At 40.5% G+C, this 27190-nt stretch overlaps 1 protein-coding gene across 4 annotated transcripts in view; it reads left to right on the top strand.

The window, feature by feature from the left end:
* Window positions 1-26958, top strand: part of sox6 (SRY-box transcription factor 6) — a 136940-nt gene extending 109982 nt beyond the window's left edge. For 3 of the 4 annotated variants that reach the window (XM_031846355.1, XM_031846354.1, XM_031846353.1), the window contains 7 exons: window positions 154-303; window positions 2473-2653; window positions 2871-3058; window positions 12874-12979; window positions 19643-19816; window positions 20686-20902; window positions 21689-26958. In XM_031846355.1, the coding sequence (XP_031702215.1) occupies window positions 154-303; window positions 2473-2653; window positions 2871-3058; window positions 12874-12979; window positions 19643-19816; window positions 20686-20902; window positions 21689-21989 (1317 nt within the window). In that variant the 3' untranslated portion in view covers window positions 21990-26958. Of the gene's footprint in view, window positions 1-153; window positions 304-2472; window positions 2654-2870; window positions 3059-12873; window positions 12980-19642; window positions 19817-20685; window positions 20907-21688 lie in introns of all 4 variants that reach the window. The other variant, XM_031846356.1, reaches the window with a different exon arrangement.
* The last annotated feature ends 232 nt before the right edge of the window (window positions 26959-27190 follow it).

Here is a 27190-nt window from a genome sequence, read left to right as displayed (position 1 = left end):
GAGAGAGAGAGAGAGAGAGAGAGAGAGAGAGAGAGAGAGAGAGAGAGGCCGACATAGAAGCAGAGAGAGTTCCAGGGAGAGGAAAAGACAGACTATAAAACTTTGAATGTTTGCTGGATTTGGATGTTAACGGGTTTCTCCACCTCCCTACAGCAACTGTATGCCGCCCAGCTTGCCAGCATGCAGGTCTCTCCTGGAGCCAAGATGCCTCCACTCCCTCAGCCCCTCAATGCCAGTGGGCCCATTTCTCCCTCTTCTCTGAAGAATGACAAGAGTTCCTGCAGCCCCATCACTTACATCAAGGTACGACCCTCAACTCCTTCAACCTGCCCACCCACCAGCCTAGACCTTGAGTGGTACTTGACCTAGCCTAGCCTAGTTGGTGCTCTCTCAATATAGAATCATCTACACTGCTCACTACTTCAGTGTTGCAGCCGGCCGGTGCCGAGCCCAGCCTCTAACAGGCCATCAATCTGTGGGGCTTTAACAAGGCCCTCTCTCTCTTAACCAGACTTCTGTGGACACGGTTGCTATGGCTATGGCTGCTCCAAGCCAGTAATTTGTGGAACACATGGTTTCTAATTTTTTTATTTCACAGTGAAAAGTTATTTTCTTCCTTTTTTCGTAACTGAAATGGAATAAAACAATTACAACAGTGCTATACAAATGCTGACAAAAGTTAAGTGAGAAGTGGAATTGACGACTTTGTTTGCCTTGTAAACAAACCAAATGTAGGATGTGTGTTTGCTGCTGCTGTATGGCATGGCTCCACTAGACCTCCATGCAGAGGAAAGGCCATGTACATCATCCCCACTTACCGAGACTATAATCAGTAACATACGCCCATTTGGAGTAGTTTAGCGTAATAATATCACAATGGAGAAAGACCATAAATCATGTCGTAGCAGGAAGGCTTTCTCTTCATACACGCATACACAATCCTCCAGGTCTCCTGTCTCGTGGGATTTCAATTAGAATATTGCCATTACCATTGTATTCATGTATCATTTCATCACATTAATACAATTCTCTATTTGTCAGATTACATGGATGCCAGTTAGACCAGTATTAATACAAAACTAATTCAAGTGAAAATATAAAAAATATCACAAAATTGAACAAAATGAATTATACATAAATGGAAAGTAAACATATACAAAGTCAAATTAAATCAGATTGCCTTTAGTACTGTTTGTCTGCTTTCAGCATCACTGCATGACAAACTGTTATTGGCACAGAAATAACAAGGCCTTGGGGCAGTCTATGCTTGAGCCATATGTTTGGACAAGGAGACACTTGGGCTTTGAAAAAGACTGTTAACGACAGCGTGAGCCCTAATCTGATTTAAAAGACTGCTGTATACACAGGGTGGTTTATACTGTGCAAAGTGACATTTCTCTTCTTGGATGCGAATGTTTGAGTTGTTTCTATTCAGAATCATTCAGCATTTCTTGTATTCTAAGCAACGGTGCATATTAATTTTGGTGTGTCTTAGCTTACAGGGCAGTTTGTCCATTATCTCGGAATTTTCTTAAATTTCAGGTGATCAAATATTCCAAATATGGATTGATGATATTTTAAATGTTTCATTCTGATTAAATCCTAATTTATTTAAATATTATATTAAACATTTATCTTAATGTTTCAATATTTGGAAAAAAATATGGTCTTTCTTTTCAACATGAGTTTGCACACAATTACTGCCAACTTTGATAACTTGTATAGGTTACTTAAAGTTACTCTTGTTTTGTGTGCATTTATCCTACTCTTAAGAGTTCAGTGTTTAAACTATTTCAAGCAAAGGAGCAAGCTCTGAAAGGCCTCCCATTGTGTATCTGCAGGCACCCATAGAAAATACATCCTTGGTTTGAGTAGACCAGATGCTTAGGATGAGACCTTAGCATTTATGCATCCTCTTCTGACCTCATCTCAGAACTACACTATTGAGTTTTTCTCCAATCATATTTTTTTAGGAATAGGCATATCAAAGCACATGATAAAACCAAGTATGCACAAATGAGGATTGAAATTAGAAAACAAGTTAATGAAGTAGATAATGCAAGTCGACATCTGATGAATGGAACAGCTGTCTTTGATCATTGGCACCGCCGTTATCTGGTCATTATTTATTCTTCGAACCAGAGTACAGACACAGAGAGCAGGGAGGAGGAGAGGGAGAACAGATGAAGATGTACAGAAAGACAGAATCTGCTTTAATTAGTGTGAACAAAGGCACTGGGCAACTGTGAAGAAGATCGCAGTGGCACAGCTCCTAAGGAAGGATGGATGAGGAGAAGAGAGGAAAAAAGAGAGGGAAAAACCAGAGAGGAGGTGTGGGTCAAGATAGGGTTCCTATAATTAACCAGGAACAGAGGAGAATTGTGCTGTCTGGGAATCCTTAGCCCCTCCAAAAATGGAAGGAAGGGCACACCTACTAACATCTGTCTCCTCTCAATACTCCTGCTGCCGTAGGAGGAGGGAACACAGCCGCTCAACCTGTCTGCTCGGCCAAAGACGACGGACCTGGTGAAATCCCCCACATCCCCGACACAAAACCTGTTCCTCGGCAGTAAAAGCAGCCCCAACAGTCTGCTCAGCAAGGGTGGTATCCCCGGCCAATTCGTAGGAGGCCTGGGCCGGGGCTCATCTCTGGGTAAGACCTTTACTTCACAAACAAGATCCCACCCAAGCACACAGATTTGATCAGCTCAAACACACACTATGCACTCACATCCAGGGAGACCACACTGCAAGGTTTCGTTAGGTTATATCTCTCACAAATCAATGCCACTGGATGTTGTGTGAAGTTGTTTTTTTCTTTTTTGGCAGTGTGTGTTCGAGTGGACTAACTCTGTTATGTGTGTGTCTAGATATTCTGTCCAGCCTAAACTCTACCGCGTTGTTCGGGGACCAGGACACAGTGATGAAGGCCATCCAGGAGGCTCGGAAAATGAGAGAGCAGATCCAGAGGGAACAGCTGCAACATCACCAGCAGAGCATGGAGGCAAAGTTGTCCGCCCTCAGTTCAGTGGGCCTCAACAACTGCAGAGTTGACAAGGTTAGAACTACTATCATATAGTCTGTCTCTGTTTTATCCCTGATTCAGCTCTTCTCCATTGCAAGCTTTTTCCATAAAGCAAAAAAAAAAGAAAGTTGACCACAATGAATGCTCAGCTCACACCGCAAGTAGCGGAGGAAAGAAACTATTAAAGAAAGTGGAACATGGTGATTTTGATCTATCAGTAATTCTTAAGGCTAACATTTTTTTATTTAATCTGTGTCCAGGGTGGTCGTATTGATAAGAGCTGGCATAGTTCAGTTTGTACATGAGTGTTTATTGAAATTAGTATGAATATGCTTGTGTGTGAGCGTGTTTAGAGGGCTCTGCGTTGTTGATGTTGGTGTGAGGGCCGTGACAGGCCATGGCGGTGCCCGGTGTGGGTTAAGAAGACTCTGATGTCTATGCCCAATTAAAGCAGACTTGCAGCCCTCTCCGTCCCCTGACACAGGATGGGGCTGCTTTGTACCAGGAGCACACACTCCCAGGGATTCCCTTTAAAAATATCTTCAATCGATGAGTCAATCAAGGAGAGAAAAAAAGCTGTCCTCCTCTCTTCAGCTTGATGCCATGTTGCCAGTTGGCTGTGAGGAGCAGGCAGGAACTGGGAGCGATGCTCATTAATATTTCAGCACCTGACACTTTCAACCAACAGCCTCAACTAGGTCAATGTATATGTAAAAAAGTCAATGAATATCTATTTTGATTTCCCTCTTATTTGGTGTTTGAAGGAGATCACTGTCTATGCAGGTGGCAATCAACTATGCTCTTACTAAAGAGAAGCAAATAAATTGGTGCAGCCCACAGAGAGGACAGAGACACAGCCTCTCCTTACTAACCCAAACTAAAAAAAACCTTAACAATAATCAGTCAATTATTACATTATTACATTTTTGTATTGTCATAAATGCTCCATGTCCCTGAATTTAAACAAGAAAACAGGCTGCTGTCTTTGTTTCGATACAAAATGGTAGGTGAGGCTTTGAGCATGAGAACACAGGAGCTGGTACAGCTGCCTCCCTACCTCTCAACTAAGGGGAGCCTGTGGTCAACCAAGCAGCCGAGTCTGCCATGACATGAAAGCGGTAACTGAACAATGCCTGTAAAGAGCCGTTTTCAACCGGCAGCACACACCTACAGCTTCATTGTCCTTTGCAGGTAGAGCTTAACTTTTTTTTTTTTTTTTTCTTACTCCCTGCTTAGTCTTTTGTGTAAGATTTAGTTTGGTTTCCTCCTAATTTTGGACTTGTCTGTTCAACGTATGTTAAAGCTATCATCTCAGAGGAATAGAATGCTTTTTTCCTTGTTTTTCTAAAGGGATTTGCTGCTTGAAAAAGTCAGTCACTCTTCACCTGTAATCTACCTTTTGTCTGTGCTTGCCACCTGAGTATGGAGAGCATGTTTTTAAGAGCGAGAGAGAGTGTGTGTGTGTGTGGGTGGGTGAGTGAGTGAGTGAGTGTTGGGGGGCAAGGTAAGTGAATGTAAAAAGGCCATAAATTAAAATACTATTTAAGAAATGAGTATACTAACATAATTATAGTATTAATAACACAAAAACTAAACGCCAAATAATAGAGCAAGTTCAGGTGGAAAAAGTGATCGTTGCATTGCATTTTACACACACCCGCCTCTGTTTTCATTACAGCATCATTAATTGTCTTGTTGAATGACACCTTAACCGAGCTCATGCTTGACTCTCTGCCTCCTGCAAATCATAGTGAGATATTGTCACCTCTTACTTTCAGTGACACGGGCCCTATTAGGGTGGTGTGAAATGAGAGGCACGCTTTATCAAGTCAGCTAAAAGAATTGCCCCATCATCTTCATCCTTCGGCTGCAATAAAGAACAGTAAGCTGTAATTCAGCGGTGAAATGAGAGAGGAGAGATAGTCTTTTGCTGATACAAGCCCACGAAGTAGAACGGTTTGAATGCCCCTGATAAAAGCTTTCACTTTGGTCAGTTTCAGAATATTAATATTTCAAGAAAGCGCCTCTCACCTGACATAAATATGGTGTGGTGTTTAATAGCTCCCCCCCTCCCAGTGTCTTGTTTGGAAGTTTATCATAGAGAGAGCTTACAGGAAGAAGAATCTGGAAAGGTAACATTAATGGGATTAAGGAGAGGTTAAGATCATCCAGCGTGGCTGTTAGAAGGGGATATTAAATATTGATTTATCCCACTGTAATGACCGGGGAGAGGAGTGGTTCTAAGTGCTGCTTACAGATGGATCAATTCATCTTTTCATAAAAAGTGTGTCAGAACAGTACAATGCATTCCTCCCTAACCTTTATCACTATGACTCTAGCTCTCTCTCCCTCCCTGGTCATTGACCTAGGAGAACATGGTGTAGATCAGGCTCTCTGTTCCACACTATACAAGCCTTTAACCTGAGGACATGTAAAATATTCATAGATTACAGGAGCGGATTTTCTTTCTAGTCTTTTCATTTGTCTGTTTTTACTATATCCCATCAGTACAATAAAACCTTTTACAACCCTACTGCAATTTACCTTTTTGAAATATTTATCTAAAAGGTGTTATTGTCTGCGGAGGGCAATTACTTTGTTCCATTATTTACCATCTCCTCCTCACCCAGTGGAGGCTTTTACCTAGATTGTGCCAGAATACCTACAAGTCAAATACAGTACATCTGAATCCATTTGTAACCATTTGAATTGTTTCCCCCAATTATGCACTGTAGCTATAACCGGACATGCTGTTTTTTCAGGGTCAAGGGTGAATAAATATGAAGCATCTGTATCATGGTGAATGCAAAGATTCAACCATGTTTCCATCTTGTCATCAACATTTATGGCCTACTGGAATATATGGCCAGTAGATCAGGGACCGCTGATAAATATTCATTGGCTCAGCAGAGTGAAATAATATTTTTCTGAGAGATTTAGACAATGTATTCAAGTTAATTGGTCTAAATCCAAACCCACAGTTTTGAAAATTAACGAAATCAATTGGAAAATGTTTCTTTGCCCTTGTTATCCTTAATATGTTCAGACAGCATATCATCTCTCATATCAAAGTTTACCTGTAAATGTAACCATCCATGACATTCAAATAACTCACGAATCTATTGCTTCGTCTAATTTGTCAATACAGAAGTGGTCAGGTGTAGCCAATTAGCAGCTTTGCCAGAGCGCATTGAAAGGTGCTGCTGGTCCTTGTTGCAGACAAATAGTATACTTGTCTGTAAACGGGAAATTGTAAAATACCTGTAAATGAGCACCTTAATTAATCTTGCTCTGAAATGTGTGTTAAATTCAATTTCATCCTCGGCAAACTGTTGCCTCTGTGACAAAATATTTTTCACTTTAAATTTCAAATTGTTCAATGTTATTGACTAGTTAAAAAGCACACCATAGGCTAAGCAGAGATGAAGAGATACGTCTTTTCACATTTTGGGCCACTGACTGCCTTCACCCAAATATGCAGTTTATTGGCCCAAGGCCATTAGGTAAGCCTGGTTGTTGAACTCTGTATTGTCAAGTATGACACATTTCTACATGGACGCATCAATTTCTCTTAAGTTGCGATTGACGTTGCATATGCGATGCCCTGGAGGTTGTGTGAGATAAAATATATTCCTCTGCTGACATGTCCCAAACTGGAATCAAAAGGTGAAAGGCCAGTGTATTAACCTATTGAACTGCCCTTTTTTGCCCTGAAGCACCTCCTTTCCTCGGTATTGATGACTACAATTGGTCATTTGGCATGTCCCAAAGCTCAGCCTCTAAATATTCAAATGGAGCTTACACTGGTGCTCCACAAAATCCAGACTCCTAACCTATTGGTTATAGTGATTGTACTGGTCTCTCCTCTGTACGTGTGTAATTGTGTGTGCATGCACATGTGTGTGTATGTGTTGCCAGGGCTCTATTCAGGCAAAGCCCTCACAAAGACTTTGAATATAATCTTGTCTGGTCTGCAGCCCTGGAAGCAATTTTCTGCTCCTTTTCGGCTGCTGTCTTGGAAATTGCAAACCAAGGCGTTTTGGCTGCAATGTAAATCCTTGGCATACAAGGGTTTGCCCATCCAAATTAGATTATGCTTAGCTCCCAGACACTGGCTGTAGCCAGCAAGTGCTATTGTGAAGATTGCTTACATTAATGCTTTGTCCAATTATTCATGTTTGCCAAAAGAATAAAAATAATGTATGACTCTGGATAATATGTGTGTGTGTGTGTGTGTCTGCGGGCTCCTATCCCAGGTCCGGTCTTTAGCTCTGTCTCGCCTCTTCCGCAGAAAGACATCAAGACTGCATCTTGGTTGGGTCATTTGGCAGTGGTGGCTCCATTATTTTCTGCAGGTGTCATTTTACATGGTGAATTTCTGGCCAGCTTCTGTTGCTCAGAAATGCTGCTGGCCTCGGTGGCTAAGACCTGTGATGCCGCACTCACCACAAGGCACATACAACAAAGGATGAGGAAAAGAATAGGCCACAATGGCCATTTCTAGTCTATGGTATTGTTGCAGCAGGAGCATAATGGCTGCAGTGTCCAACAAGTCTTGAGGTTTTGTCCATATGTGAAAGGGGTTTTTGTAATGCCGCAGTTTCTAATGTCCTGCTGTTTGCAACCTGGAGGGTTTGATAAGGCAGGAGATTTCAGACCAACTTAACATTCCCTGGAGGACCCAGTGAACAGTTCTGGATCATTGAGGATTGGAAACCCGTAAAACTACACGATGTCAACACAAATGATCTCAGCAGTACGGAGAAGAACTGAACACTGAGTCAGAAATGGGTCACACGGAGAGAAAGTTGCATATTACACATACAATTATGACATTTTCAACATCTCATTCTGTTGAAGATGACACAAAATTGCAATGTTTTATACTCAACAAAATAGGTATAATGTATTGAAGATTATCTCAAAATGTTCCAAAGTAGACACAACAGTGTGTAGAAGAAATCCAGATCTTTAGACTAAATGCACATTTGAATTGGCACTGAAAGGTCACATTTTGTGGGTTTGACTTTTTTTCTTGCCAACAAAAAGTAACTCATCTTGAATAATTACAGCATATCCTTTTATTAAAAAAAACCCAATAAACATTAAATTGGCAGAAAGCCCAGAGTAGAGTTACCTCACAATTTTTTTTTTTAAACATACTTTAAGCCCCTAATTTAATTAAAGGCCATTCCTCCCTCTGTTTTAAACAAATGAGGTGATGCCCTGGCAGTACAAATTGGACTGGAATAGCTGGCCATCTCTGCTCTGTGTTGAGGACAACTACTATAGAACAGATGCCAGCCTTTTGTGGCTGCTACTGTTGATTTTGCTGCTGCCTGCATTAGCCTTAGCAAAGGGAGAGCTCCGGGTAAAAAGAGAGCAACAGTCTGCATGAAAGTAACTGTGGGTTATACCGCATGGCTGGATGTACTTAACATTTAAATGGTTCAAAACTAGCAAAATCTACTGGAAAGCTGCAGACTTATAAATGACATTGCAACTGGTTACAATAAAAATATAAAACAGATGAGGCGCTGAGCTGTGAGGAGCTGTAGCCACGTTAAAGTGCAGTCTTTGTCTCCATCAGGGCTGGGACAGATTGTTGAGGGGTTTAGACTGAGACCCTCAGAGAGAAGACTCTGAGGGCCACAGACCACAGTGATGACTGACACTTGATACACAAAGCCCTGTATTGTGGTCAAAGAGCCATTGCCTTCAACTTGCCACATACCAGGTGTGTGATACAACCAGAGCCAGTTCTGCACATTATCACACATAAGTGGCTGTTTAGGGTCCTGCAGCTGTTGAAGGTTGCAATGATGAAAATTTCAAACATATGCAGTCACATGTTTTCCACCATAAAGGAAACATGGATGAGATTTTACCTATAGTTTAGAGATATTGGAAAGTAAAGGGGTTACAGCTGTCACAGAAAGGGCTAGACATGTAGTTTACTGTTTATACACTACACAGCCAAAACATAACCAGACTATTATATGACTTTAAGTTGGCAACTGATTATTTTGGAAGGAGTAAAATGTGTCATGCCTGCCAGCCGGTTGAAAGAAATCTAGCAGTTTTCTCTTCAGATAATCATTCTGATGTCAAAATGTTTTGGCGAGCAAACATGCCAACTTAATCTGTCCTTGTATCGTTTAGTTTACATTTTTTTCAATATGGAGTCGGTTCATTTTGTTGCCAAAATCACACAAAAATCACAACAATCATAACAAAAAACTATTTATAACGGTGAATTGAAATATAACAAAATTAATTAAAGCACGTTTTGGACCTAACCTAGATTCTAGTCCTATAATATTCAACAAGGCCTGGTTTGTCTATTTTATTCAAGGTATACGGGACTAAGAAAAAGTTACATCATAGTCCAGATTTTTACCACCAAAAAGCATAAATTGTCTGTTCTATGATGTTAAATGAAAACTTTAATCCAGATTAAGATAGTTGTCATTCTGTATCGATATACCTGACCCAACAAACTGAGCAAACTCAAAAAACATTCCCGCTAATCTGCACCAGAGCCTACTTTACTCTTCTGTGTATTTTTCTTTCATCTCTATATGAACAATCCCAGGCCATATGGCTTTGCCTGTAGCCTTGAGCTATTTACAAAGGAGAGAGTGAAGGAGTGTCAATGCGTTGCCTAAATACAGGGCAGGAGTAAGCACAATGCACAGGGCCGTCGGCCACCCGCCTCTGCCCAGAATACACCCTGTGTGCAGAGCAGCAGGCCTCCGGCACATGTTCTGCGGCCGGCCAGATTAAAGCTCTCTTTACAGCATTGACGAGGGTTCTTTTGGGTTCCCTCGCCCAAGAAGTTGCAGAGACTCCATTATCTCTCCTCTTCCTACTTCTCTCTCTTCCTCCGTGACTCATGACTACACAGAACTGGCTCATGACATCACTTGGCGGCAGTGTACAACTGAACAAAATTGTATCTGTTACCAAACTTTGAAGACAAAAGACTGCACAGGCAGGGCAGATGAGATTATTGTGGGTGGCAGTTTTCCACTGCAGCTCAGAGTGCTATAATTTTAGTTGTGGGGTGGAGAGCTGCATGCTGAAGTCATTTGAGGGAGGGATCGCTTGTTTGCCAGCGGTCGTGGTCAAAATGGGAGGGGAATAATGTGTACTGTTACATCTTTTATTTCCTGTCTCTTTATCTTAAATTTTACTTTTATCTTCTGTTGTTCCCTTGTACTGTACACCTTTTTAAATCAGCCGCATACACTCCCTCTTTTCCTGGCTGGATGGCCAGCTTCCCTAGATACTGCATGTCCTTTGCTGCTTCTCTGTGTCAGAGTGATCAGTAAAAATTTAATGACACTATAAAATAATAAAAGTGCCATTAATTTATCACAGCACTTGATGCGTGGGCGGTAAAGAAGCATTAGTTCACTGAATATTTTCGAACCTTAAAACAAAACCCTGATGCTCTGCAGATAATTTATGGCTCTAATTCTAATTCACAGATATAAATTACCAAACTTAACCAATAAGTATATTAAGCTCAGTATATAAAAGTTAATGAAAATTTGTGATACCATATTGCACAGATTTTCTGATACTAATTAGCAAGCTAACACAAGGAAGGGATGATTACTGACTGTAACTACTACATTATGTCAAATATGTAAAGTCCGGGCTTTTATTAAGTATATGAACATGTTTCTATATAACAACAAAGAAACACATAATCATTTTTATGTCAAAGCTACCTCAAAGAATCCCCCAACAAGAGACTCATTCAGTCTAGTTCCCAGCTGTCTAATGTGCTGATGTTCACTAATCATATGACTTTGTGCGATGGAGAAAGAAGTTCAACACTGAGCTAGTTATTAATGAAATTCACTGATGGATGGGCCCTGTTCGCTCTCCTTCTCAGCCCAACATGATGCTTAATGATCATGAGTTTATAAAAGGACTTGATTGATCATGAGGGACCAACGAAGCGCAGAAGAGGGACGAGATGACTACTTTATTACAGATATACAGTACCCATGAACGCTGTGTCTTCCTAGTGGACTGTCCAAGTAACATCAGAGGCAGCACCATTGCCCATCCAGCTAATCGCACATCAGTCACTTTGTCATTGGGCTGCTAGCTTCTTTCATTAAGAGCAATAATGTGGCTGGGTGATGAATACAGATCCGTGCATGTGTTGCTTTACGCAGAATGTGACACCGAGAGAAGCGCCACACTCCATCTTCTCTTTACAAAGCGTCCTCTTGCCCAGCAGGGACCACCACATATGTCATAATTAGAAAACACTTAAGTAAGCAAAGGGCCGTCAGATAGACAGGCTCTAATCACAGGCCATAAGCAGGTAGTGGTTAATTGTATATCAAAATCACTCAGCTGGCCATAAAAAATGACTTCTCCTTTAAGTATGATGGTAAATTGCAGTGCTCTTTCTGTCTCTTTCGCAGTCCTTTCTTTTGAGGAATAGTTCTTAAATAAATAAAAGCATGAGGAAAATCAAAATACTGTGAAAGGCCTCGAATGGATTTTGACTATCTTCATCCTTCATCTTGTCATTTTTTTTTTTTTTTAACCCTGAAGGAAAAAAAGACATACAAAAGAAAGACGATTTTTAAATATTTTTTTAAAAATGTGCTGTAATTACTGATGGTTGTTGTTGACCACATTACTTTACTTGCCAGGAAAATATATCAAAATTCATCAAATGCAGCTGTAAAAACAAATATCTTCTCTTACAATAGTTAGGTCTGCTTCATTTTTGAGCACCTTTTCCTGTCGGGGGGGGGGGAACTTCCATGTAGGCGAAAAGGTGCAATGCATTACAAAGAAGGGACTAAAGTATTAATGTGTGTGTGTGTCAGGGGAGCTGTTAGTATTATGTGGGGACTACCCGGGTTTCTGTTCGGACTGCATGTGATAGGCATGTTTAGAAAAGAAAGAGGCAGAGGTCAGTGCAGACAGTACATCTTTGGCAGAGATTGAACGCTCACCCTGGGAGTAAAACAAATGCTTTTTTTTCTGAATGGTGGCAACATGCCTGCTTTTAGTGTCATCCAGGCGAAACCTAGCGGGGGAGAGATTATTTGTATCATGCAGAGTCAAAGTGTCCATCTCCTAGTTGAGTCTTTAGAGAGGAAGACAGCCCTTTGCTAATGCCCTGTGTATTCACTGAGGAAGTAGGTCATTCAACAATGGCGCCAGCAGCAGTCGGCACTCTCCCCTTGCATAATACATTAAGTGTAATGTGCAGCAACTATTCAGAGGCCCCCCGAAAGCTGTTATTTTATTCTGTAAATGCACACGGACATGACATTTAATATTGTCACGGAGCGCTGAATGACAGGGTTTCATTGTGCGTCAAGTACAACATGATGCCAAGTTTAATCTGAGCACAAAGCGACATGACAAACGGGAAAACACGGTGTGTTCTCTAAAGCATGAACTCTGAATAAATGATGGGCGCTGAGCTCTGGGCACTGTAGACTGGAAGGGAGGATGTAAGGAGAAGATTACAGAGGAAAATCTGAGCATTGCAAAGAGGGCCACGGCCCCATTGTGTGCCTCGGATCACAAAGTATCCTTCTGTAAATCTATTTGCAGCACCCCTGGCCCTCACTGTCTCGCTGCCTCCTGTCATCCATTATAGCAGCTGCTGAATAGAGAGATGAGAGGAAAAAGCTACATCTAGCTCATGTCAAAAGAGCAGCTCTTCAAAAGAACCTCTATTTACCAAAGACACTTTTTTTCTTTTCAGATTCCTGATGGGGTTATTTTTACAATTCTATCACTGTACAAATGTGTGTATGTGCTTGTCCATGTACCTGACTGTTTGTGTTTCCCTGTAGGAGAGGGCGCATTTTGAGAGCATCGGGCACCACCTTGGCAAGCTGGGTGAGGAAGGAAAGATCGGCCACAGAGTTATTGACCTCACCAGGCCAGAGGATCTTGATGGTAAGGCCATATTTGTGTTTTTCTCTTTTTTTTTTTTTCATTGCACGTAGTTGACTTATTAAACTTAAGTGGATTCTGTATAGACTAAATCTGAACTTTGAAAGCAAAAGGAGTTTTGATGGCTGATAAAGCCTGCAACTCCGGTAGAGTGTGTGGGTGTGTGCAGAAACGTGCGTATGTGTGAGGGAGATGTGGGGGTTGGGGTGAAAGCCATTTGAAATGAGCCGTGGCTCCGAGGTTTTCACAGGTAGGTGAGTAGAGGACAAGGGTGCCTGAGGACAAAGCTGGCTTTTTTCCAAGCTCAGCTCCTGTTGCTGTTGTGCTTGTTTGAGGTCCTGGGCACAGGGGTGTAAATTTGGGTTGCACCAGTGTGACAAAGCGTCATCTCCCTTTGTGGCGCTGGCTCCTTCACAGGAGCGAGACGTACCTCAGTGCACCAGTGTTTGTCCGACATAAATATTTGTGGCAGTTTCCATGGCACTTCAGAGCCAGAGCAAAGAGGAAAATGGTTCTGACTCATCTTTGATGCCTCAAAGACTCTCGAGGCAGAAGGATAGATATTTCTCAGGACAATGTAACCATCAACATCTTTAAATAGCATCTTACACATACATTTCCCATCAGTTATAGAAAGAAATGCTCCTGCATAATTGGTTCACATAGACTTTTACAAAATATATATATATTTTTACTCCCAATAATAAAAAAAAAAAAATTGTTTACAGACTCCAAAGTAAATATCTTCTCACATCACACCCATCGTGAAGATGAGAAGTAGAGGTGCATTTAGTGGATTCATTGACATGTTTCCCATGTGAGCCACAGCAGCAGATCCCATCCCACCCGTCTGACTCCTCGGACAGATGTGCTTCCAGTGCTCATTCTCCCAGTGGGAACCTTCTCTCTGTGGCTACTGTGGAGTCGGGACTGAAACAGAGCGCACACCAGGGCAGTTGTGTCCTTTTAAGTCCTGCAAAGGGCCGAGGGAAAGGCATGCGCCAGACGCCTCACATCAGTGTTCCCAGTGGGCTATGGATTAGGAGCAAGCAGAGGTTAGAGGAGAGGAGAGGTCCTCTTCCCAGGGGGAAATGGCTGGGAGTCAGGGCAGTGCACATAACTCAAAACACACAGTTAGCATTTCTTCTCTTTAACCACAAATATATCTGTCTGTCTCTTTCAGCTTCACCAACAGGAAAACACATACGGTTGAATGATGTGAAGCAGGGTTTTATGATGTGAACCACAAAGTGTTTACTCTTCTGAGAACATGTTTACTTTTGAAATCCTTGTTGTGAGGATTTTCTGCTCCCTGGACCAATAGAGGTATACTTTGATTCATAGAAACGTATAGTATCCATCTAATTGCATCTTATTTGTGCTCTATTTAGTAACCTAGAAAGCTCTCCTTTGCTGATTTGCATGTCAGAAGTCATGCAGGTGTCAGTGTTATAACCAGGAAAACATTTTGGTGACAAGGAAAATGTTTTATTTATGTTAAGTGTATATATTACAGTTGTTTGAATTACATTTAAAATACTATATTTCAACATGTACTCAGCATCTGCTTCACAATAAAATAGTCATTTTTATCACTAATGTTTACTTTTTTACCTATATCAGCCCAGTTTTAACCTACACATTTTGACCTGCAAATTGCCAAATCAATGCTTACTGAATACTAAATACATAAAAACATAAATAAATAGAACTTAAGTTGCAAATGTGATTTTATTTTTGGCACCACTCTGGTACAGAAGGAGGGAATATAATTTGAAATCTCACACTTTTCCTCAGTAGTTCAGAACACACTGCATTCTGTATACTTTCATGAAAAGGAAAATTACTGGGTGTACCTCCTAGCCCTAACATAGGGTGTGAAAGCCCCCGGGTGTGTAGCAGAACAGAGCGGCCACATTGAGTAGACCCAGAGTACAGCGCACGTCTGTCATCACAGCAGTTCACAGAAAGCTTTTGGTTGCTTAAGCTAATATTTGCGAGGCATGCAGCTTCCAAAGTCCTAACGACTTGGAAAAAAAGTGCCAAAGGAATGGAAATAGATAGGATTTCCACGAGCCACACGCAAGAACCCCCGCAAATTCATTAAGTCTTTTTAAGCTCTGAAAAAAACATTACCAAATACCACAAAGGCCTCAGCCCAGCCAGGACCTTTGTTCATTCGCATATGGCAGTATGGAGTTTCTGTGTAGCTGAGGTTTTCTGTTTGTCTAAACCGCCCCCATCACTGAGAGTCCGTAGAGAACAAAGAGGTTGTTGAGAGATGTGTGGAGGCAGGAAACAGAATTAATCTTAATGCCCAGTGTGATAATATCAACCGTAGAGTGAGAAAAGATGGGGCTTTAGCCAAGCAGTGTCTCTAACAATGTCCTCATGGAATAGGATGAGAAGAACCGTAGTGTTGCATTGTTGTTACATTGATGGGTTCCTTTACATCGGTAGCTTGAAGCTGTTTTGGAGTTTTATTCAAGTTGATTGTTTGAAGAGGGGGCATGTTGTTGTTTTTCTTCCACTGTGAGGCCGTGGGAATCGAGCACTGACTTTTATTGCTTTTCCTAGAAGAAAACTTAGATGAGGAGGCTCAGACATAATGATTTAACAAGTGACAACAACAATAGGTGAATAGGTCATGACAATCAGGAAGAAAGTTGTTTTGAAGTTGACAAATTCAAATTTACCCCCAATTGGACACATTTCTCTGTGTTTCTGTGTGTTTGTATATCCATGCATCTCCTCCTGTGTTTACAAAGCTAGGATGTTGTGAAAGAATAGACTCCACTCTTAAGCTAAATGCATATGAGAGGGAATAGAGTAGACAAAAGTAAAAGCCAGAGCCTACATGTTGAAACAGGTTGGTCGTTTGTTCCCAAGTTCCCATGCACACACACTCACACGAACAAGTGCTCCAGATAACTCAAATCGTCCTAACTGGAAAGAAAAAAAGGATTGACATGTTATAATGGGGCTTATATCACTTGTAATTTGTAATGGTTTAATTAGCATGCTATGAGCTCAGGCTAGAACAGGGACACTGAGAGCTGTCTCCTGTCTGTCCATACACATTAATCTCGCCTGATCCTGCTCTGAGGGAGAGGCTCTATTGTCAGTAGTAAATGCCTTCAGTCAGAGGTGTTAAATGTGATCCCAACAGGGAGTGGTTTGGCAGGTTTGCGTGATTGTTGCCTGCTCACTGAGGCTCATCCTCTTGAGTGGATTCCTGGGTGACATTATGTGTCTGCCCGCAGAACAAAGATTAGTAAAGGAGGAGAAAAGGGGGATGAGAGGAGATGGCAGGGGCAGTGCTACCCTCTAGCTTGGTACATGGTCGAGTCTGAGCCTGCAGCTCACAGGTGTGATGGGCTTTTGGGCCTCATTACATTCTCTCTCCATTTCTTTCCCTTGTTTCTGCTTCGTCTTTATCCGCTCTTGCTTCTTTATTTATTATACCCCCCCTCCACACACACACAATCATTCTTTCTCACTGTAATTCATGCTGCTCATCTGCAGTGTTTCCAGGAGAGACAAATTAAAAGAGGATTCTCATATTGCTCTGTCACACTTGAGCTGCAGGCCTCATGAATCACAATAAATTCTATTAACCAGCGCTCCCTCTGTTTCGCTCCCTTCCCCAGCTACCACCCAGGGGGCCTGCCCCTGTCACTGCTAAACATCTGTGTTTATTTACACAATCACACACCTAACTAACTGATTCCTAAATGTCTTGCACCTCCTGGAAAAAAAATGTTAATGCTCATTTGCAAAATGTCAGACCAGTGTCATGATTTTCAATGAAAAGACAGAAACAATGTGGCAGTAAATTGCATGTTGCAGCTTCTAGGGATTTGCTGAGACTGGCTGGTAATGCGCAGGATGCCTCTGATTGAGTCATATATATTATTGGGGCTGTACTGTAATGCTTGGTTTGTAATCAGAGAGATTACAGTGAAGACTTTATTATAATTTCAGGTCAAAGTTCAAACTGTGTTAGGATGTTGGTTTGCCAGAGGCAGGCTTACATCTGAGACAACTTGATACCTCCATTACTTTGTGTTTTACAAATCCAGGACCACACCACCTGCCTCAGTACGGGTGAAGATGATGTAACACTGCTGTTGTTCATTTCAACGGCGTTCTGTAGCATCAGACAGGCACTTTTCTATGTGCCATCATGTGAGCAAAAAACCATGCCTCATCTGGATTCCCTCCAATGAACCAAGTCACGTGGCTGGTTTCCTGGCTAACTATGGATGTGGCACTAGCTGATGGCAGGCGGTTGTTTTGTCCCCCTCCCCGTAAGAAGCTCACCTCTGCCCGTATGCATGCACACCAGTATATAAATTGCTGAATCAGTGTCAGTGATAGAGTAATGGCACGGGAGGCATCGTAAATTACAGCAAGCGATCCCGGGGCGCAGACACTGGCTGTCGTGTCTGAGTGAGCGCTGCGCTCCTGAGCTAATGAATACCTTCATCTGGCCCCGGCAGTCAGCAGATTGCCCCGCGTTGATGGATACTGTCAGCCCTCCGCCACACCACATTTCATTGCACAATAAACATGGTTGTCAAAACCAAACAAAGTGAAATCAATTCATCCTGTACAGTGAGTGCATGCTAAATGAAATTAACGTACTGTGGGGTTCGGTGGCAGCAAAGGTAGTGTATTATTTCTGAATTCATGGTGGCTTTAGGGCCCATAGACTTCTAGAAGGCAGAACAAGAGACGGTATTTGCAGAGTTCGAAAAAGTGTCAATGAAAATACCTCTTACGTGTTGTGATTTAGTATTTTTGTGCATCCTGTATGTGAGAGACTGAGCAAAGGAAAGGGTTTTTCAGATTAGGCTATTTTGTAGATTATCATATGAAATTAAAAAAAGGAGAAAAAGTCCCTTGTCAAAATATATGATTCACTATTTGGTGAAAATGTAATACTAAATATATTAATCTATGACACAAGATTTTAGGACTTTTTGAAATATATTTTCTAATAACAATAATTATATATATATATATATATATATATAAAAATTTGTATCATTATTATAAAAATCAGAGGTGGTTCCCCCCGAAAAAAACAAGTGTCAGTTTTTTTTTTTTGAAGCATATTTGCTGAAGACGGAAACATGAACACATGAATTATAATATTGTGACTCTTTCATTGGGAAAGAGCTGAATCCTTTAGGCAGCAACTAGTGCAGAGCCACAATGTGAGAACACATTTTCACTGGTCTACCATATGACGGCAATCTTAAATGTGGCTGTTTGATTGTTAAATATGTTCTGGTGAAAATTGAATTGGGGGGCCTTTGTACTGAGAGAAACAGGTTTCTTAGTGGGCAACGGGACCTGAAACATTCTCTGTGAGCAGAAATCAAACTTCCACCGCACCTCCTGCAATCTCTTTTATACTGGAGGTGGTTGTGGGCTCCTTCAGGACAGCATCTGTGTGTGTTTGTGTGTCTACTTATATTGCCCTTTCACTACTTGTCTCCTATAATACTTTTGCAAAAGAAGACACGCTTTTCCAAAGTGACAACACTCAATCTCTTGAGGCTGAAATGGTGCCGCAGCATCTTCAGTGATTGGAGCAAAGTGAGGTTTCTGTGGATTTGGAATTAATTTCTCTGCACAGCCCTCCATTACTCATTAAGAATTTGATTTTGTTTATCAACTGAAATAATAGAAATCAAACCACAGGTAACGTGTGCCAAGGCTGCTAGTGGAATGGTCTAATGAGAAGGCTTCACATGTGGATGATGAAATATGCATGAGTCATCCCAAGCTTTCTTTTCCAGATTTGAGATCATTAAAGATGTATCGTAGCATATGGAAGGCTTTTTTTGTCTTATTTTTCAAGCCTTGTTTATCAACATGTTTTTGTTTGTTTAAATATTCATACTGCTTTTATTTAATTCTTTCACATCTTACATATAAAAGGAAGCAAATGCGCATGCAAACAGAAATCATTATCAGCCTGATGTACAGTTTAATACTGAGAGAAACTCTCTTATGCTGATTGTGAATGCCCTGATTGAGAAACGGCACTTTGCAGAATCGGCACAGTCTCTCATCGCAAATGTGGAGAGAAAGAGTGAGTGAGAAAATGACAGAAGGAAAAAAGAGAGAGAGACTAAAGCAGGAAGGAGAGCAGGAGGAATGGCGTGCTTGAATTTATTTTGTGTATATGTGTTGAATTGTAAATTTTTCATATGCCTCAAGAACTATGTTTGTTATTTATGTTTGCATTCTTGCACTTTTTATGGAAACTATGAACGTCAAATTGAATAGTAGAGTGCGAACACTTGCAGACAAAATATTTTACTGCCATAGAAGTCCAAGGTCTTGCGCTTTTGTTTTTGGATGGACCTAAGTATAAGTTAAAGAGCGCAGCTCCCCCTTAAACTGACATTGTATTCATTTTTATTGCACATCAAATGTAAGCCTGTCGAGTCAGGTATTCCACTCGATATAAAATATACCCTCTCTAAGAGGATCTGCAGCCCAGCACTCATCTGAAACATTGTTCATGATGAGGACAGTAGATGGAGAGTTTGAACGTGGCTCATCATTTAATCAATGTCCTGGGTCGCTGTTCCTGGGAAGTAAATTGCTCTGCAGATAAACCCTAACCCAATTATTGTTGGCCAACAGGAGGCGCTGGATCTACTGAGGCACGCGTCTTCAGGGAAGCCAGAGGAAGGAACAACAACGAGCCCCACATTAAAAGGCCAATGAATGCATTCATGGTGTGGGCCAAGGATGAGCGGCGCAAGATCCTCCAGGCCTTCCCCGACATGCACAACTCCAACATAAGCAAGATTTTGGGTAAGACTTTTGCAATCAAATACAAGTCGGTCAAGCAAATATTTCAAGGTAGCCCTCTCTTAAGACAAGGGCGCTGTAACTGCTTTTGTAAAGCCACCGGTAAGGGACTGAAAAATGATATCAAACCAACATTGCTCTTTATTACCCTTTCACACTTTCCATTCTGCCTCTGTTCCTCTCACCCTCCAGCTGAAGCAGAGGCACCTAACTCACTGATAAACTTTCAGTGTTTACAGCTAATGATTAGAAAGGTCTTTCACGACACACGGTAGAGGTGGTGAACTTGCTTTCTGTGATATCGTGAATCAATCTGAATTGTTTGTGTGTAACACACAGTTGATTTGACAAAGTAGCTAGCATCTGAAGGAGGGTGTGTTATCTCACAGGCCACTGTGCATCAGGTCACCACGGCACACAGATGGATTTATAGCCCATCACTACCATAAGTGTTTGTCATGAAAAATGACAGAGGCTAAATGGGTCTTGTCCCCTCAGCATTGGAGTCCATACATCAGAGCTGTTAAAAGTGCTGTCATCCAGTACCTAGGACACTTCACAGAGCTGCAGTATTTACTGCACTAGCCTGTTGTTTCTTGCTGTTTGACATCGAAAGCATGCCTCTAGTCTCAGATTATGTAATATCAAGAGGTTGGTGAGGAACAAACAATAAATCATGATTTTGCCAGAAAATGTACTCTTATGGTACAGTTCAGTGTTAAAGTAGGCTTTGGCCAAATGTGATAAAATGTTTGTTTTGGACTATATATAGTTGCATTACTGATCATTTTAATCACTATCAGTTATTAAAATAGCTTTTTTTTCCCGCTTATGTTCAAATTCTGAAACTCTAAATCGACTGTATTGTGTAGGTTCCCGGTGGAAGTCCATGACTAACCAGGACAAGCAGCCATTCTATGAGGAGCAGGCCCGTCTGAGTAAGCAACACCTAGAGAAGTACCCAAACTACAAGTACAAGCCGCGGCCTAAGAGGACCTGCATTATCGACGGGAAAAAACTCCGCATTGGAGAGTACAAGCAGATGATGCGCTCACGGCGACAAGAGATGCGGCAGTTCTTTACTGTGGGGTAGGTGCGCAAGTCCCACTAACTATCCACACTAACACACAGAAAATCCCAAAACATATCAAGTGGATGCTAGTTTTTAGCCTCCTTAAAGCTTCTCCTCATACACCCTTTCCAAAAGGGAATGTTGAGTTAACCTCTACTGTTTTGGTTTTAAGACAAGGGTCTGACATATACATTAAAATAGTGTTTTTTTATAGCTGTGATTTAATAATTTTAGACAATAGCAGTCTGCCAATGGAGTGCAGACATTATTACATGATATAAGCTTTAAGTATGGACTTATAGAAGCCTGGAGGGCAGCACTCCGAAGCTTAACACTTTAATTTACTGTGTGTGGTTAGCAGGAGAACCCTTCTCCAGGTGTTCCCATGTCAGTCATAAGCTGCAGCGGCTGGAGTATCAATCATCCAACGCAACAGCAGACAAGAGCAGCGCTAACCACGTATTGGTTTTATGTCACCAATAAACTGGGTAGTGTTTCTGAACAGCTCAAGACAGGAGCTGTCAGGAGAACCTCTCTTTTCCCAAATCCTTTTCACAGAGATGCTGGCTTAAAGCTGAATGCTGTGGGAAACCAACCATTTCAGTTTAAGTGCAAAAAAAAAAAAAAAAATTATAAATATATATACTGTATATGAAATCTCAAGCTACGATTTAAAAAAATAGAACATACATATATATGTTCTTTTATCATTTTCTTATATTTTCTTTTGAAAATCTAATTCGTTTTAAAAGTAAGTCGTGTGTGTGATATCTTAATTGTTTTTCTCTCTCTCGTACATCCAGACAGCCACCACAGATTCCTATCACCACCAGCGCCAGTATGGTCTATCCCGGGGCCATCACAATGGCAACGACCACACCCTCACCTCAGTTGACATCAGAGTGCTCGAGTGCCTCAGCGAGTCCCGAGCCATCCATTCCCGTCATTCAGAGCACCTACAACATGAAGCTAGAGCCCAGTACCTTGGTAAACAACAGTGTGCCGGTCAATGGAGAGGATGAGATGGACATGTATGAGGATTTTGAGGATGAGCCCAAATCAGACTATAGTAGTGACACACAAGAGCCAGTCAGCACCAACTGAGATCTCTTTCACAGAAGAGGCCAGTGCCGATGCAGACACAACACTCATACAGGAGGATGACCAGAGGGCTGGTCTGATCTGAGGGAGTGAAAGAGCAAAATAAAACAAAACTACACCACAAAGGTTTAAAAATGTAAAATAAGTAACGGTGTATCATTCAGGAGCCAGCATGCAGATGTGGCTTCATCAGAATCAAAAGCTATTTGGTCTTAAGTGTTTCTTCAAGTGTGTGAAGCAGTTTGGTTGTGGTTATTTAGATTTTCTTTCTTTCTTTTTTTTATCTCATTGTTTATTTTTTCATTGAGATCATGGACATTTACATAATTGGGTCATAGAACAAAAGACATAACTTGAAATTGAACATTTGACATGGATCTATAATTCTTCCAGACATTTGCCTTGTTTTCTTCTTCAATTAGATGATTTTGATTTACATTGCATAACTGTTCAAGATGGGGATAATATTCTCACTCAGGTATAGTGTGCCAGCCAACAGCTTGTGAATGTTCGTAATCAATAATGAATTATTAGTATTATCAGTACAAAATATCTCAAAATTCATAGAGAGTGATTCCAACTTATTACAGAGGGGAAATTACACATTATTATTATTATTATTATTATTATTATTAGTGTTTTGTTGTTATTTTATTACACAAACTGCATAATTTAGTGCAGAAGTGCCAAACATTTCAAGTTGTTTCTAAAATCTGTAAAATCTTTTGGGAGAGGCTTCATGAGTCTTTGACAATCTCTTGATCCCTTAATACAGCTTCATTATCCAGACTTTCTTTAATTTACCCTAACAGAATAAACAAATGAAACTCAGGAACTTGGAGGCAGCAGGCTCTGCAGGAGGTTACAGTATACGCCATGTTTGGGTGGTAGCTTGTGATGCTAGCTGTTCTCCAGGGAGCCCAATGCAGTGATCATCAATGAAAGCGGCCAGCCCTTTCATTTCCTCATCCCAGTCCACACAGAGCACCGTGGCATCCTTAACTCATTTCCAGCACTGCAACCCAGTCTGAATCACCAAATTCTTAATCAGAGTGATTGTAATCAGGCCAGAATGTGAAAGGGCCAAAGGCCTCCAATCTGTAGGATTGGAACAGCAGCGAAAGGCAGCTTTGGGGGCATTACAATCCCAAATTGATGTTGTACAATGTTTAGCTACAGTACGTTCTGTTAAAAGCTTTAGCCCCATTTGGACGACAAGTTTAAAGTCTTACGTCTTAGAACTTCATTTTTTTCCAATCTTAATTCTTTTCAGACATTGTAAATCTTAAATTGACACTAAGAAGTCTTAAAGCGGAGCACGGTCATCGGGTTGATGCAATGAGTTGATTACTGCCGTAGTCTTAAGAGGAGTGACAGTTTATGAGGATATTTATAAACTGAGACAGAGGCTAAAATCATATGTTTGTTTCTTAAATTTCCTCGTCATAGACTCATGACAGGGGTAACTTAAAACACTGATTTTTGCATTAGTGCACTTATACAAATCTTATTCTGTCACCCTTGCGCCTTATGTTATTTTAAAATAATTGTATCAACTTTTGGAAAGCACTTAACACTTGCATGTATAACAGGAAAACATGCAACGACACAACCAAGGGGTAAAAAGTCTCTGTCCTTATTTCAGCTAAAACAAGCTGACAAGTGGTGACCTTCTGGAGACTGTAGCTAGATAAAGCAAGGCCTTGATGTTGAGACTCAGATCCTCTTTGCAGGGCAGAAGGTCTAAGTGGCTTCCCTCCCTGCCATGCCTTGCTCTGACCCCTGCCCGTGGCATCCTCAGCACCCAGGGGGTGCCATCTGGCTCAGAGAAGGAGAAAACACTAGGGAGGGATGGGAAACAATAAAAATGGGGTTTGTGTCCCTCATTGTGCTCTCCATCAAAGTGCTGGTAGTAAGGCCTCAACAGGGCTCCCACCCTGGCCCAGTCACCAGGCACTGGCGAGCAGATGGAACAAGTACATCAAGCTGTGGGGGATTATTAAAATGACTGACGACTGGGTATCATCTGTAATACAACATTATTAATGCATGACTCTTGCTATTCCCTTCCCTTGCCCTTGAACCTGTCCATTTCAGAAAGAGCTCAGAGCTTTTTGAAGGATCTGAATGGTTGGTCACTGGCTTCAACTGGTCAAGATCCCCACTGCTGGTCACTGCATTTTTCTCCTAGCTCTAATTGGTACAGATGGCTCTATATATCTCTTACGCACTCATATCTTCTGTACTCTTATTGTCAATATCAGTGCTTGCTTGCGTTGTTTCTACTTTTTGGAAGCATTTATATTCTTATAGTCTTGTAGGTTTTTTTAACCAGGCCATTCATAATTCCTGTTTTATTTTCTTCTCCATCACATCTTTTCTACATTATTCTCATTTTGAGGTACTACACATTTTAAGGATGCTCTCCTACAAACAAACCCAAGTGGATTTCCCTCCAAGTCAAACTGTTTGGTGTTTTCAAGCTGTTTGCTCCTGTTTGCTGGTGGCTAGATTGGTTTGTATGTGATTGTAAATATTTTCATGACCATGCCACACATGCTTTAGTTGGCTGGTAGTTACCGAGGACTCTTCATGGAACTGAAACTTGACTGTGCTTGTATAGCAAAAAAAAAAAAAAAGAGAAAAAAATGACAAGAACTCACAAGGAGACGATGTTTCTTAAGTGTTATAAGCACTGGATATAAATTGTATTTTTTATCAATTCTGATTAATGTGAAGCTGTTCAAGGAAAAAAAAACACCATGAATGAACAAAAATCTCCAAGTGGGTTTGCTCTCACAGTTGCCAGATTTGAGTCATTTTTTTTGTCTACTTATTTTGTTTATTTATGCAAGACTCATGTGATGAATGAACACTTTGTTTAAGCTTCAGGGCTGCCTATAGGGGAGAGACTCAGCACAAGAAAGTGAGCAGAAAATTCAACAGCAGGCTCGGTTAGCCGTCAAACACCAGACTTCAGTGCATTGTATATTGTATTTGAAATTGTAGAGTATCAACATATTGTATTTATTATTAGCCACTGCTGGCTCTAAAATTGTCAGTAAAACAACAACACAGACAATCAGAGAAATAGAAAAAAAACATGTTTGATGAATTTGAGCTAAAAATGGTTTTCAGTGAATTCACCATCTCATTTAGATTTTATTGTAAATATAACATAGGAAATATATTTTTGTTCATTAGTGAAGTATAAGTTATGTATTTTGACTGTTTTATGTTTTATTTTTGTACGTGGTTTCATGTTTTTAAAACCTGACAAGTCACCGTACCTCATGTAGATGCTGATTTTTTTTTTTCTGCCTATTGGAAGAGAGCAGTATTGGACCTGAGAAAGAGTGAAGCGCCTCACTTGCCAATGTTATCTTCCCTGGACTATTCAAAGAACCAATTTAAATCTACTCATTAGACTTGTTTAAAAGTAATGTAAAAGGATTATAGAATAATTTGTTTCCAATTATGATACAATCTATGTGGTATGCTGTATGTCCTTACTTGTGTTTTTTGGTTATAACGGCACTCACAGTTTGTGGCAATTATTTTTAGGAGGAGCTGATACCATCCAAAAAATCTGCATGCATCTGGCTGGCATTTACATAACTATAATAAACAAGTGTTTTTCATGAATGATTGTTTCAATCACAAGTAATGTTTTTTAGATTTTTAAAAAGGTGGGAGCGTGCAAATATTTATTTGTTTTAATGTGGCAAAATGCACCAACACGGTGCATGCTTCATACTTAATTCTCTCCTTGTCATTTTTTTTTTTGTTGCTGATTTTTAATGAACATGTTCACGACTATCCAGCCATCTGCAAATGTAGCCCTCATTTGTTTTCTCTCAATCCACTTGCAATGGTTTGAACAAACAACTGAAGACAAAAGCTTGTATGCTGTTCCAACATTACTTACTGTAATTCAATTTATTTTTTCTGTCTGAACTTTGTGATGTATATGGTGGGAATGTTCTCTGTGTTAATTTAATCAGCACAATTCACTGACATGCTGGACTGACGTGCTAGCTGCTGTTCAGAAGTGTAAACTTTGTTCTTCAGGGCAACATTTATAGTTGTCTTTGGTACTTTGCTTTTTAGAGTTGTCTCTCAAGCAACACTGTGTGTGGCTCTTCTATCACTAGAGCCGTTGTTTTGAAATTGCTGGCAGCCTGATACAATTTTCTGCGTAGATTTTTTTTTTTTCCCTGGCAGGTACCTAGGCCCATGGCGAGTATTGTTTGGGTGTAGAGAAAATGAAATACATAGTGTCTCTTGCTGCTTTAAAAAAAAAGTATATGTCTGAATATGTAAATAGTTTATCATAATATCTTGTACAGTCCAATGTAAAGTTTTTAATTCAACTTAAAAAAAAATGTTTGCCATCACATTTGTGTTCACGTTCTTCTTTATACAGTACAAAAGATTGATTATTTGCTAGGGGTATTATTGCTAAAAAGAAAAAAAAACTAAAATGTTATGAATTTTTTTTAAAATGTTTGTTTTGTTTTGCTTGGCTTCAAAGTGTACACCAGCAAGTCTTTGGTTTCCATGTGCAGTATTGACGTGAGGTGAACTTAAGGTGAATAATTTTACAGTGGTGTGTGTGGAGAGCTGTCTTCTCCGCTTTGGTAGTATTAATACACTATATCAAGTAAAAACAAACCAATGAGACACATTTGGGTGTATCTAGGCACCATAGAAATGTGTATACTGTATATGATTAAATTATCCCCACAGGATCAATTCAGGCATTATAATGTAACACCATTTTCTGTATGTCTCAGTCCATTGTAATAATGCAACAGTGGGATGACTAACTGCCTGTTTGAACTCATTTACCTCAAGAATTCCCTCCTTTTCTGTAAAAGAAACAGAAACTGTGTTACAGAAAACTTCTTCCATCACTCCATCTTTTGTACTGCTGTTGACACTTACAAATTAAAGAGACATTTTGTTTTAAGATTTGAGTAATTCTTTTCACTGTGGAGGCATTAATCATGTTATTTCCTGTTTCCTATATTCTTCTGCTGTGTGAGAAAACGTACTTGGAAAAATATAAATCTAATGGTGTCGGCATATTTCAGCCCATTTTGAGATGTTTACCCATCAATTACATGGTAGCTGAAAGTCTGTTGCTCGATAATCTTTGTCAACTTAGTGTAAATAGATTACTATTGAAACTAATATTTAAA

Source organism: Anarrhichthys ocellatus, unplaced genomic scaffold (genome assembly GCF_004355925.1).
Source record: "Anarrhichthys ocellatus isolate YVR2014 unplaced genomic scaffold, GSC_Weel_1.0 scaffold6, whole genome shotgun sequence".
Lineage (NCBI taxonomy): Eukaryota > Metazoa > Chordata > Actinopteri > Perciformes > Anarhichadidae > Anarrhichthys > Anarrhichthys ocellatus.
This window is presented reverse-complemented; position numbering and strand designations above follow the sequence as displayed.